Genomic DNA, 13,475 nt, shown 5'->3' with positions numbered 1-13,475 from the left:
GACCTTACTGAAGCGCTCAGTGACTTTCAATGTGGCATCGTCATAGGATGCCACCTTTCCAACAAGTCAGTTCGTCAAATTTCTGCCCTGCTAGAACTGCCCCGGTCAACTGGAAGTGCTGTTGTGAAGTGGAAACATCTAGGCCACACAAGCTCACAGAGCGGGACCGCCAAGTGCTGAATTGTAGCACGCAAAAATAGTCTGTCCTCGGTTGCAACACACTACCACTACACACTACAAACTGCCTATGGAAGCAACGTCAGAACAAGAACTGTTTGTTGGGAGCTTCATGAAATGAATGGTGTTCCATGGCCGAGCAGCCGCACATAAGCCTAAAATCACCATGCGCAATGACAAGCGTCGGCTGGAGTGGTGCAAAGCTTGCCGCCATTGGACATGCGTTCTCTGGAGTGATGAGTCACGCATCACCATCTGGCAGTCCAATGGACAAATCTGGGTTTAGCGGATGCCAGGAGACGCTACCTGCCCCAATGCATAGTGCCAACTGTAAAGTTTGGTGGAGGAGGAATAATGGTCTGGGGCTGTTTTTCATGGTTCGCGCTAGGCCCCTATGTTCCAGTGAACAGTATACAATGACATTCTAGACGAAACTGTGCTTTCAACTTTGTGGTAACAGTTTGGGGAAGGCCCTTTCCTGTTTCAGCATGACAATGCCCCCGTGCACAAGCGAGGTCCATATAGATTTCTTTTTTTGAGATTCGTGTGGAATAAATTGACTGGCCTGCTCGGAGTCCTGACCTCAACCCCATCGAACACCTTTGGGATTAATTGGAACGCTGACTGCGAGCCAGACCCAATCGCCCAACAACAGTGCCCAACCTCACTAAAGTTCTTGTGGCTGAATGGAAGCAAGTCCTTGCAGCAATGTTCAAACATTTACTTGAAAGCCTTCCCAGAAGAGTGGAGGCTGTTATAGCAGAAAAGGGGGGGACCAACCCCATATTAATGTCCATGAGTTTGGAATGAGATGTTCGACATGGAGGTGTCCTCATACTTTTGGTCATGTAGTGTATATTACCTATATTGAATGCATTATTATTGGTAATATAAATGTTGGAACTAGAGTACCCTTATTAGCATTGATCCATGTAGCTAAGTAATATAGAGAATATAACATTCTAACATGTACTATAAGTAGTGTTGGGGAAGATTATATAGTTTACCAAGCTACCACACTGGAAGAAGTTAAGCTACACTAAAGCTACCCTTGAGTAAAATATAGTTTACTTAAAGTTACTTTGAAAAAAATTGTTCACTACATCCAAACTACTTTGTAATATTTATCATATCTAGATCTGAAATGTCATAGACTACAAATTGCAAGAACAGATCACTTTTGAGTCAGATGTTAACAGAATGTGTCATTTAGCCTATGAAACACAAAAACTATGATTCAAGTGAGAATTAGGCAGGTCTGATGCTGAAAAAGGAAATTCTTTCCTACTTCTTTATGCAAAAAATGTGTGTGAGCTTCCAGTAGCTACATCTCCACATGACATTTTGTTTTTTTTATTAACTACGAAAAATAAAAATAAAGATTCAGTACCAATCACTGCAATCCTGTATTCAGACGGTATACCCTGCGGGCACAACTGGTTGAGATGACATCATTACAACCAGATGTTCCCGCTTAGCAGTAGGTCAAAGGTCACATATAACTATCTTCAAAAAGAGGGAGGACGACAATTTTGTAATCATTGCAAAAGTTTCACATACTGGTCTCGCCATCTTATCCTCTCATCTATTTTCCCCCTCTATACATAATCTCTCATAGCAACAGATGATCCCTTTCCTAATATATTCCCCAATATATTCCCCCCGGTCTTTTTATTGGCTCATTCTCAATATACTCTATCTCACCCTGTTCCTCCTCTCTTTTCTCACGTCTCCCCAGCCATCGGATGCACATCTCTAGCATGTTCGATCACTGCATACGGATGAGACACCTCTCCCAGGAGTTTGTCCTGCTGCAAGTCACTCAGGACGAGTTCCTCTGCATGAAGGCCCTGCTCCTCTTCAGCATCAGTGAGTGTTGTTGCCCAGACAAAGGCTGAGAGGTCCATTAACAGACTATAGAAAGCATCACATTGTGTATTTCTTCTTTCATGAAATTGACTTGCAAGCAATTTCCTCTAGGCCATTTTCATAATGCTGTTGAAATGGAGTACAATTTGAGATACACTACATGCCCAAAAGTATGTGCACACCTGCTCGTCGAACATCTCATTCCAAAATCATGGGCATTAATATGGAGTTGGTACCCCCTTTGCTGCTATAACAGTCTCCACTCTTCTGGAAAGGCTTTCCACTAGATGTTGGAACATTGCTGCAGGGCTTTGCTTCCATTCAGCCACAAGAGTATTAGTGAGGTCGGGCACTGATGTTGGGTGATTAGGCCTGACTCACAGTCGGTATTCCAATTCATCCCAAAGATGCTCGATGGGGATGAGGTCAGGGCTCTGTGCAGGTCAGTCAAGTTCTTCCACACCGATTGACAAACCATTTCTGCATGGACCTCACTTTGTGCATGGGGGCATTGTAATGCTGAAACAGGAAAGGGCATTCCCCAAACAGTTGCCACAAAGTTGGAAGCACAGAATCGTCTAGAATGTCATTGTATGCTGTAGCATTAAGGTTTCCCTTCACTGGAACTAAGGGGCCTAGCCCGAAACATGAAAAACAGCCCCAGACCATTATTCCTCCTCCACCAAACTTTATAGTTGGCACTATGCATTGGGGCAGGTAGTGTTCTCCTAGCATCCGCCAAACCCAGATTTGTCCGTCGGACTGCCAGATGGTGAAGCGGGATTGGTTCATCACTCCAGAGAACGCGTTTCCACTGCTCCAATGTCCAATGGCGGCACTCCAGCAGACACTCGTCATTGCGCTATCGTGATTTTAGGCTTGTGTGCAGCTGCTCGGCTATGGAATACCATTTCATGAAGCTCCCGACGAACAGTTCTTGTGCTGATGATGCTTCCAGAAGCAGTTTGGAACTCTGTAGTGAGTGTTGCAAACGAGGACAGGCAATTTTTACACGCTACGCGCTTCAGCACTCGTTGGTCCTGTTCTGTGAGCTTGCATGGCCTACCACTTCACGGCTGAGCCGTTGTTGCTCCTAGAAGTTTCCACTTCACAATAACAGCAATCTTTTGTTGTTCATGTATTGTGGACAGTAGATGGAGTTGATATAGACTACATATACAAAGGTACGTGGACAACGCTTCAAATTAGTGGACTTACAGTTGACCAGGGCAGCTCTAGCAGGGCAGAAATTTGACTTACTGACTTGTTGGAAAGGTGGCATCCTATGACGGTGCCGCATTGAAAATCACTGAGCTCTTCAGTAAGGCCATTCTACTGCCAATGTTTGTCTATTGAAATTGCATGGCTGTGTGCTCGATTTTATACACCTGTCAGTAACAGGTTTGGCTGAAATAGCCAAATCCACTAATTTGAAGGGATGTCCACATACTTTAGTATATACAGTATAGTATAGCTTCCATTGGAACCAAACAGTGCATTTTTTTAATAGTTTAACAACAGAGATTCAATATTGTGGACAAAACAACTACATGCTGTCTCATTTGCAGTTCCAGTGGACGGTCTTAAGAGTCAGAAGTACTTTGATGAATTGCGGCTGACCTACATCAATGAACTTGGTCGCGTCATTAACTACGGAAGGAAGTCCAACTGCTCTCAGAGGTTGTATCAACTCACCCGTCTCATGGATTCCCTCCAACCGGTGAGAGACAATGTGCATCCTCAATAACTGTATTTGATTTATTCTGTTGTCATAGCAGATTTTATCATACATTCTAAATTATGAAATTCTTACTTTGTTTTCCAAAGCAAAATCGTAGAATGTGACAGAATTGTAACCTTGTCTTGTCTCTGTCCATCTTTCCAACCCCCCAGGTTGTGAGGAAACTCCAGCAGTTTACATTTGATCTGTTTGTCCAGGCCCAGTCTCTGCCCACCAAGGTCAACTTTCCAGAGATGATTGCAGAGATAATCTCAGTACATTTGCCAAAGATCCTGGCAGGCTTGGCCAAACCAATCCTGTTCCACAAGTAGCAGGATTTGCCATCATACTGAGAAAAAAATCCAATCCAAGCTGCCTCTATATACTTCAGCCAAGGCTCTGTAGTGTTTCCCTTGTAATGTTCTCTCTCTCCCATGTTTATATCTAATAGCTCAATGTACCATTTCTGAAATCATTGTATCATTACAGTAGTTTAGCCGCTTATCAGACATAATTGAGATAATTTTCTCAGAAGGGCAGCAAGGTTTTAGCATTTATTTCAAGTTGCAAGGTGTCACCTTGTTGACAGCCCAATCTGTCCTGTATTTCAAGAAAAAAAAATACACAAGACTAGTAGTGTTATGTCAAATGTAAGAATCAGAAGAATATCATCCATTGACTGGATGAAGACAACACTAAACAAAATGCAGAAACAGTTAAACATAGCTATGCATATCTCTACTTTAGGAACTTTCATGAGATTGTGCTATGCAAAAAAAAATATTACCAAAAGGAGTGTGAAACAGTCGTTTGCAGTATACTCTTACATACACAGTCTATCTATATTTACTAGCTCACTACTCAACGGTTGTATCCGACTGACTATGGTGTACTAGAATGCTATTTTCAATATACATATACAATGCATACATCACTACATGTATTGTACAGTATTTATAACTTTCTTGCTAGTTATTTAGGTAGTGAACAAACAGTAATTCTAATGGTACGGTCATACTTTAATCTATTCACCCAAAGTGACTAACTAATTCCAGACACAAAGCGAGACAATTGGAATTAATAACTTTCGAGAATATTTTCAGTGGCAGTGGATCTCTATTGAGTTATTTAAAAATAAAGTATAGTATGAAACCTTCTACAACTTGGCTGCACATTTAGTCTGCATGTAGTTTCAGATGACTCTTTTGCGTCACACATGACAGTATTGTGCCCAAATTAGTTGGTCAAACTGAACATACTCTAAGGTTTAACTCGGCCTGAATATTTGCATTTTTTAGTTCATCAGAACATACAGAGGTGCATGCGCCATGTGTTTGTAGATGTTAGAATGATTTAATCTTTATTGAAAACAACAGGGGCGGAACTTTGGTTTTAGAAGTGGGGGGAAATAGCGTGCCAAATTCATGTGGCCATTTGTCACCAACAATTGCTCTATCATGAGGTCCATTAAATGCAAACAATGTTCAAGCCAGGGGAGAACGAATGCCTCTTCTCATTGAAGCCTTGAAGTTCAAGTCCGACCTTGGTACTGCAGGCATTGTTTGAAGAAAACAGGATCCCCCATTATAGTGGATGGGAAAATAGCAATCTTCGTGGTCAATCGTGTAAAAAAATAACAATCATGGTGCCAATAATTGCCTCTATTACACCAAATGTATGTCCCTGAACCAATTATTTTAAAAATCGCACAAGGATAATTTAGTAGCTAATGCCAGCCTGCAGTATCCCAGTCAGCCTTCAACTTTAGTTACTCAATGAGATGGGGCAGCATAGAGCTAGCCTGTAACGTCACTTCCTGGAGTAGCTCAAACTGTGCATGTTATGTACGCATGATACGCAATCTTATCAGACTTCCTTGGCTTCAAGTGCTCTATTGAGTCTTCACATAGGAATGAATGGTGTCCATTCATATAGTCATTAGTTCAAACTAAGTGAGTGACATTTTTGTTCAGATACCTCAACAAAATAAAACTTTGGATTCAAGGATAGCACAAAACAATAGTTTAATTCAACAAATTCCCTGTCTTTGTTTTTATATGCCAACTGTGGCTTAAATTGCTTCATAAAATCAAACAGTTTCATATTTTAGATTAGGTGAAATGCATTATCATATTAAGAATGTAATTATATGCCTTTAAAATGCTGAAATCTTCATGTAGATATCTTGAAAACAAAAAACTCCAGAAAGATCCCATTTTCATGGTCTTCGACATCTGATTGAGCAAATGGTGGTATCCTAGTGGTTAGAGCATTGGGCCAGTAACTGACAGATTGGAATCTCCGAGCTGACAAGGTGAATAATCTGTTCATGTGCCCTTAAGCAAGGCACTTAGGTCCCTCGTTTTGCCCATCCTAACATTAAATCGAACAGTAACTGAATGCCTCAATGCCCGTCTGCCTTCTTTATACAGCAAGCCACAGCCACGTGACTCACTGTCGGTAGGAAGAACCATTTTCATGAAAGGAGTGAATAAAAACTGGCCACCGAGTGTATATCTCTTCAATAGTTTGTGCATAAAGCTGTATTTACATTGTGACTTAAACCCTTTCTCTATAACTCATATTACTGTAAATTGAGATGTGAGAAACTTTTGTTGTTGACAACCATAATTCTTATAAATGGACTGCAATTATCTAAGTAGCTCAATTCAATCAAACCCCATTGCAATTTTCAAGCAGTAGCATTTATATAAATATACTATTTCCCTTACAAACAATCGATGAAATGTATTTTATAAAGTCATTTTTACATTAGCAGTTGTCCAAAGTGCTAAACACAATGGCAAAATGGTTTTGGTAAAAACTGCAGATTAAGACACGTGTACATTACAGAAGTTGTGTACACAAGGATACTGCATAAATATTGCTACAGTAGATTTGATTGAATTCAGTCCTAGGTTACAATTGCTCATCTGAAAATATCTGACATTTTCTCTTCTGGGGAGACAGGCTATGCCTATAAGCAATGACATTGTTAATTTGAATGTTTAATACATCAGATGACAATTTGTTAAGACCATGGGTACATACTGTACATTGATTGGTATTGTTGTATTAATTTGTTACTCATCTTGAGAAGAAAATATACTCATTACAGGGTTTTCCTTAAAAAACATCTCAAATCAGGCAACCCAAATTGGAAAATATCTCTGAGTACTAATTCAAAATGTACTATAGGGCCCTATAATTATATATATATCTTTTTTGTTGTCAAATTCAGTTTAGTATTTTTCCACATTTACGTTTTCTGATTTCAGATTGGTTTCAAATTTTTGTTTTGCACTGTAAAAATTACAATACCCACAATACAGTTATCATTAGCGTCGCTAACTGGTTACACAAAGTGCGGCCACAACACAGACAGGGGCATTCCCATGCCATTGCTTCTTCAGAAAGTTTCAGGAAAAAAAAATAACTGATGCATTATTTTCATATCTTGTGAGGAACTTGTGCAAATAAACATTTGATTCATATTCTACTAAATTCAACACTTTTGAATATTGTTGAAATCCATTTGTCTGGATTCCGTGATGTCTGCAGATTTTATAGGGCCCTAAATATGAAGGCTATGCAATTGCCTTAAAAAAGCATAGATGTTCTACCATATATTATTTTACAGTTCATGTAACTTTTAAATAATCTGTAAAGTAAAATTAACAGCAGTTGTGTCTACCATATTGAGTCCACATTACTGAACTTTAATTCTGAGGTAAATAGATTGAAGGAAATGATCTCTCTCTTTATACACCCAGTAATCATGCAATTACTATTTTGTTTATCATTATACATGTTTTCAACATTCTTTTTAGATTGACTTGGAGAACAGGATTGCTCTGTCAAGCAATAAACGATTTTCCATCATTAACTTTACTTTAAAATGTACCATGGTAGACCAACATTGAAATTTCCATATAAGCCTACAAGTAAATGATATTACAAGTATTTGAAAAAGTCAAAATGGACATAGCTGTATGTATTTATACATTTGTATATTAACCTGTTTTTGTGTAAATGGTACAATTATTTGTGTACATGTTACTGACATTTTATGTCTGTTACAAAATGTAATGGCTGAACATTTTTCTTACAAAATCAATTGTTAATGCTTTTTGACTACCTTCTGTAGTAGTATTGATTTAAATATTTTGTGAGTAAAATTCAAAGTTGCATGACTTCTTAAAGATGAGGCAATTCTGACCATCAAAATGGTATTACCGAATCTTTGAAAGTTTGTTGTATTTTTACAACGTCTCTTATGTGAAGTGACTACTATTGAATGAGTCTATTTAAGAATGACCCCCCCCTCCCGTAACCTGTAAATTGATTGTCCATTTTCAGCTATTGATATGATTTGTCAGGTAGGTCTTAGTGTACATGTTGTGTTCCTTGTTTATTTTCCTTTGCATATTATTAAAAACAATCAAAAGTGTAAATGTGTGTTTCACTTACTTTAAAATGTACATACTGTAGTTGTTTCATATTAACCTTCCTTATATTTTTCATAAATCTCTGAACCCAGAACCAAATCTTGTGTGCACTATCTAGCTAGCTACTTGGTTTATGTTTGGGGGTTAAAATCTGAGCGCAAAAGGGAGATTCAGCCCCTCCCCACTATGTAAATTCTGGCAAAAATCTGGCCTCCACTTCGATCTCTACCTTGATTCGTCAAGAGAATCAGTGATGCTGTGCTCTTACCCAGAAAATGTTTGTTCCCCCATCTCAGATGAAGCAAGTATCGGCAACAGATGTCTACATTTGTGTTTATATTCTGTCACAAGAGCTTAGCTATATACCATGAAATGACGTGGCATTTTTACTTCCGGGTTCTTGTTTTGTAGGCTAAGAATGAGTCTCAAATTTGCATCGTCAAAGTCATGAAAATGCAGTCATTTAAGATACATTTTAAAATGTATATGTGTTTCTCCATAAAATGTACTTACAATTTGACAGTTTAACTTATTTGACGGCCAAGAAGAAGCACGAGGCCTTAAAGTTGGAACAGTTTCATTTGAACGACACACATGCCAACTCTCACCAGGGCTATACTGTACAGTATGTCTATCTTTCAAAAAAGTATAATTAGGAAGTCAGGGGTCTCAACTTACTGTTGAGAGATAGCATTGCAGAATACACATGCAAATCGAAATTTGGTAGTGCATCAGCAGTTTTCCTCTTATGTCAGTCACTCAATTAGCCCATGTCAGCTAACATGTTATAGATTGCTAGGTAAGTTGGTCCAGCCAGCTAATTAAACCTTGTAGTAATCATAGCCAAATTACTGACGGGGAAACCAAAGGCACGTGCCCAGGGGCCCTGACTTCCAGGGGCCCCCCATTGATTTTGTTAGTTTCTCACTCAGATGAATTATGCCATGTTCATAAGCTATGGCAAAATGTGTAGAACTGCAAGGAAGTAGAATTAAAACTGCAACATTTTCTCTCTATTCCATGACACAATAAGTAGAATCACATGAAATTTGATTTAAACTGCCCTTACTCAAGTGATTAGTCTTATGAACATAGAAACTTGGTTGCAATGGTAAAAATGTAATACATCTTTAATACTGGTAATCAGAATGTGTTAGGTATCAAATTATATTGCTATGATTTGATTAATGTTTGAATTGTAATTTTATTTTAAAAAAGCAGTTGTTTCAAGACCTAAAATGCAATGTTTTACATTTTACATTTAAGCAATAAGGCACGAGACGGTGTGGTATATGGCCAATATACCAAGGCATTAGGGCTGTTCCTTAGTACGACGCAACGCGGAGTGCCGGGATATAGCCCTTAGCCGTGGTATATTGGCCATATACCACAAACCCCAGAGGTGCCTTATTGATATTACAAACCGGTTACCAACATTACTAGAGCAGTAAAAATGCATGTTTTGTCATACCCGTGGTATACGGTCTGATATACAACAGCTGTCAGCCAATCAGCATCCAGGGCTCGAATGACCCAGTTTATAATTCTAAATAAAACATGTCTATTTGTTCAGCCCAGGGCCCACCAGGCCAAAAGTTTGAGCACCCCTGCCCTAAGTACTTTATACAATGCAAAAAAAGTTTTGCAGTATAAAACACTTGCATTATGTTTTATCATTGATACACAGTTACACATCAAATGTTTTGGTTGATATTGAACTGTCATTTTAAGTATTTTTCACAGTTGCATATCCAGTGGACACAAATGCCACCACAGTTCAATAATTACATATAAATTTCAAGTAAATTAAATATAACTTGTCCCCTTAGGGCAATTAATAAATGCGTCTGCTTATTGACAAAAATATAATAGAATCCAATCTATCTTGTAAATTCCTTCTTGATAAGACCATAGAGCATTTTGAACAGGTTATTAGTATGCTTTAAAACTAGAAGCTGGCTCCCCTGGATTCTTAAGGAAACGCAGCTGTTTTTATATCAATATCAAATCATTTCTGGATAACAATTAAAAACCTCACTGTAATAGATTTCCATGGAAACTGACAAAAATATGTTTTTACCAAAACAATATTTCTTAAGCAAGCAAGAATTTAGCTGGGACTGCCTGGCAGTCTGAGTGGGGAGGGGAAGATTAGCTGTAATTAATTTTTTCACCCTCAGTAATCTACACACAATACAGCATAATGACAAAGCAAAAACTATTCAGACATTTTTGTAAAAAATAAATAAATAACACACACACCACAGGAACCATCACATTTACATACTGTACCAGTCAAAAGTTTGGACACCTACTCAATCCAGGGTTTTCTTTATTTTTACTATTTTCTACATTGTAGAATAAGTGTGAAGACGTCAAAACTATAACATATATGGAATCATCAGGTAACCAAAAAAGTGTTAAAACAAATAAAATATATTTTGTGTTGGAGGTAAGCAGCCACCCTTTGCCTTGATGACAGCTTTGCACACTCTTGGCATTCTCTCAACTAGCTTCATGAGGTAGTCACCTGGAATGCATGCCAATTAACAGGTGTGCCTTGTTAAAAGTTAATTTGTGGAATTTCTTTCTTTCCTTAATGCGTTTGAGTCAATTGTGTTGTGACAAGGCAGGGGTGGTATACAGAAGCTAGCCCTATTTCGTAAAAGATAAAGTCCATATTATGGCAAGAACATCTCAAATAAGCAAAGAGAAATGACAGTCCACCATTCATTTAAGACATGAAGGCCAGTCACTCCGGAAAATTTCAAAAACTTAAACAGTTTCTTCAAGTGCAGTCGCAAAAACCATCAAGCGTTATGATGAAACTGGCTCTCATGAGGACCGCCACAGGAAAGGAAGACCCAGAGTTACCTCTGCTGCAGAGGATAAGTTCATTAGAGTTACCAACCTCAGAAATTGAAGCCCGGATAAATGCTTCACAGAGTTCAAGTAACAGACAACTGTTCTGAGTAGACTGCGTGAATCAGGCCTTCATGGTCGAATTGCTGCAAAGAAACCACTACTAAAGGACACCAAGAAGAAGAAGATACTTGCTTGGGCCAAGAAACATGAGCAATTGATATTAGACCTGTGGAAATCTGTCCTTTGGTCTGATGAGTCCAAATTGGAGATTTTGGTTCCAAAAGCCATGTCTTTGTGAGATGCAGAGTAGGTGAATGGATGATCTCTGCATGTGTGGTTCCCACCGTGAAGCATGGAGGTGGTGTGATGGTGTGGGGGTACTTTGCTGGTGACACTGTCAGTAATTTATTTAGAATTCAAGGCACACTTAACCAGCATGGCTCCCACAACATTCTGCAGTGATACGCAATCCCATCTGGTTTGTCAGCAGGACAATGACCCAAAACACACCTCCAGGCTGTGTAAGGGCTATTTGACCAAGAAGGAGAGTGATGGAGTGCTGCATCAGATGACCTGGCATCCACAATTACATGGCCTCAACCCAATTGAGATGGTTTGGGATGAGTTGGACCGCAGAGTGAAGGAAAAGCAGCCAATAAATGCTCTGTGTACGTGGGAACTCCTTCAAGACTGTTGGAAAGCTGGTTGAGAGAATGCCAAGAGTGTGCAAAGCTATCATCAAGGCAAAGGGTGGCTACTTTGAAGAATCTAAAATATATTTTGATTTGTTTAACACTTTTTTGGTTACTACATGATTCCATGTGTTGTTTCATGGTTTTGATGTCTTCACTATTATTCTACAATGTAGAAAATAGTAAAAATAAAGAAAAAGCCTGGAATGAGTAGGTGTCCAAACTTTTGACTGATCCTGTAAGTATTCAGACCCTTTACTCAGTACTTTGCTGAAGCACCATTGGCAGCGATTACAGCTTCGAGTCTTCTTGTGTACGACGCTACAAGCTTGGCACACCTGTATTTGGGGAGTTTCTCCCATTCTTCTCTGCAAATCCTCTCAAGCGCTGTCAGGTTGGATGGTGAGCGTCGCTGCACAACTATTATCAAGTCTCTCCAAAGATGTTCGATTAGGTTCAAGGGTCTGAATACTTATGTAAATAAGGTATTTGTTTATTTTTTTTAAATAAAAACATGTTTTTGCTTTGTCATTATGGGGTATGGGTGTAGATTGATGAGGAATTTAAAAAAAAATCGATTTTAGAGGAAGGCTGTAATATAACAAAATGTGGAAAATGTCAAGGGTCTGAATACTTTCCAAATGCACTGTATATGTTTTGTTTGTTTTTTTGTCCTCGTTTGGACTAATCTTCCAAGATATTGCACATGAACATATCTTCCAATATGTTCATGTGCAATAACTAAGACATTGGTTTTATGCAGGCTACAGTACCAAACTGTTTACTTTATTTTCCCATGACTGCAAGGCCAAGCATGACTCCAACACCATCATTAAGTTTGCTGACGACAACAGTGGAAGGCCTGATCACAGACAACGATGATACAGCCTATAGGGGGGAGGTCAGAGACCTGGCAGTGTGGTACCAGGACAACAACCTCTCCCTCAATGTGAGCAAGACAAAGGAGATGATCGTGGACTACAGGAAAAGGAGGGCCGAATAGGCCCCCATTAACATCGACGGGGCTGTAGTGGAGCGGGTCGAGAGTTAAGTTCCTTGGTGTCCACATCACCAACAAACTATCATGGTCCAAACACACCACGACAGTCATGAAGAGGGCACGACAACACCTTTTCCCCCTCAGGAGACTGAAAAGATTTGGCATGGGTCCCCAGATCCTCAAAATGTTCTACAGCTGCACCATCGAGAGCATCCTGATCGGGTGCATCACCGCCTGGTATGGCAACTGCTCGGCATCTGACCATAAGGCGCTACAGAGGGTAGTGCATACGGCCCAATACATCAATGTGGCCAAGCTTCCTGCAATAGAGGACCTATATACTAGGTTGTGTCAGAGGAAGGCCAAAAAAATTGTCCAAGACTCAAGTCAGCCAAGTCATAGACTGTTCTCTCTGCTACTGCATGGCAAGCGGTACTGGAGCGTCAAGTCTAGGCCCAAAATGCTCCTTAACAGCTTCTGCCCCTAAGCCATAAGTCTGCTGAACAATTAATGAAATGGCCACCGGAGTATTTACATTGACATCCCCCCTTTGTTTTTACACTGCTGCTACTCACTGTTTACTATCCATCTATCTATGCATAGTCACTTTACCCCCACCTACATGTACAAATTACCTCAACTAACCTGTATCCCCGCACACTGACTCGGTACTGGAACCACCTGTATATAGCCTTGTTATTATT

At 39.5% G+C, this 13,475-nt stretch overlaps 1 protein-coding gene across 1 annotated transcript in view; it reads left to right on the top strand.

Moving 5' to 3' along the window:
- The window catches only part of LOC120045090 (androgen receptor-like), a 40,115-nt gene extending 35,920 nt beyond the window's left edge, over positions 1–4,195 (top strand). The window contains exons 6-8 of the mRNA XM_038989959.1: positions 1,916–2,046; positions 3,615–3,766; positions 3,940–4,195. Coding sequence (XP_038845887.1) covers positions 1,916–2,046; positions 3,615–3,766; positions 3,940–4,098 — 442 coding nt within the window. The 3' untranslated portion in view covers positions 4,099–4,195. The remainder of the gene's footprint in view (positions 1–1,915; positions 2,047–3,614; positions 3,767–3,939) is intronic.
- The last annotated feature ends 9,280 nt before the right edge of the window (positions 4,196–13,475 follow it).

Source organism: Salvelinus namaycush, chromosome 3 (assembly GCF_016432855.1).
Source record: "Salvelinus namaycush isolate Seneca chromosome 3, SaNama_1.0, whole genome shotgun sequence".
NCBI lineage: Eukaryota > Metazoa > Chordata > Actinopteri > Salmoniformes > Salmonidae > Salvelinus > Salvelinus namaycush.
This window is presented reverse-complemented; position numbering and strand designations above follow the sequence as displayed.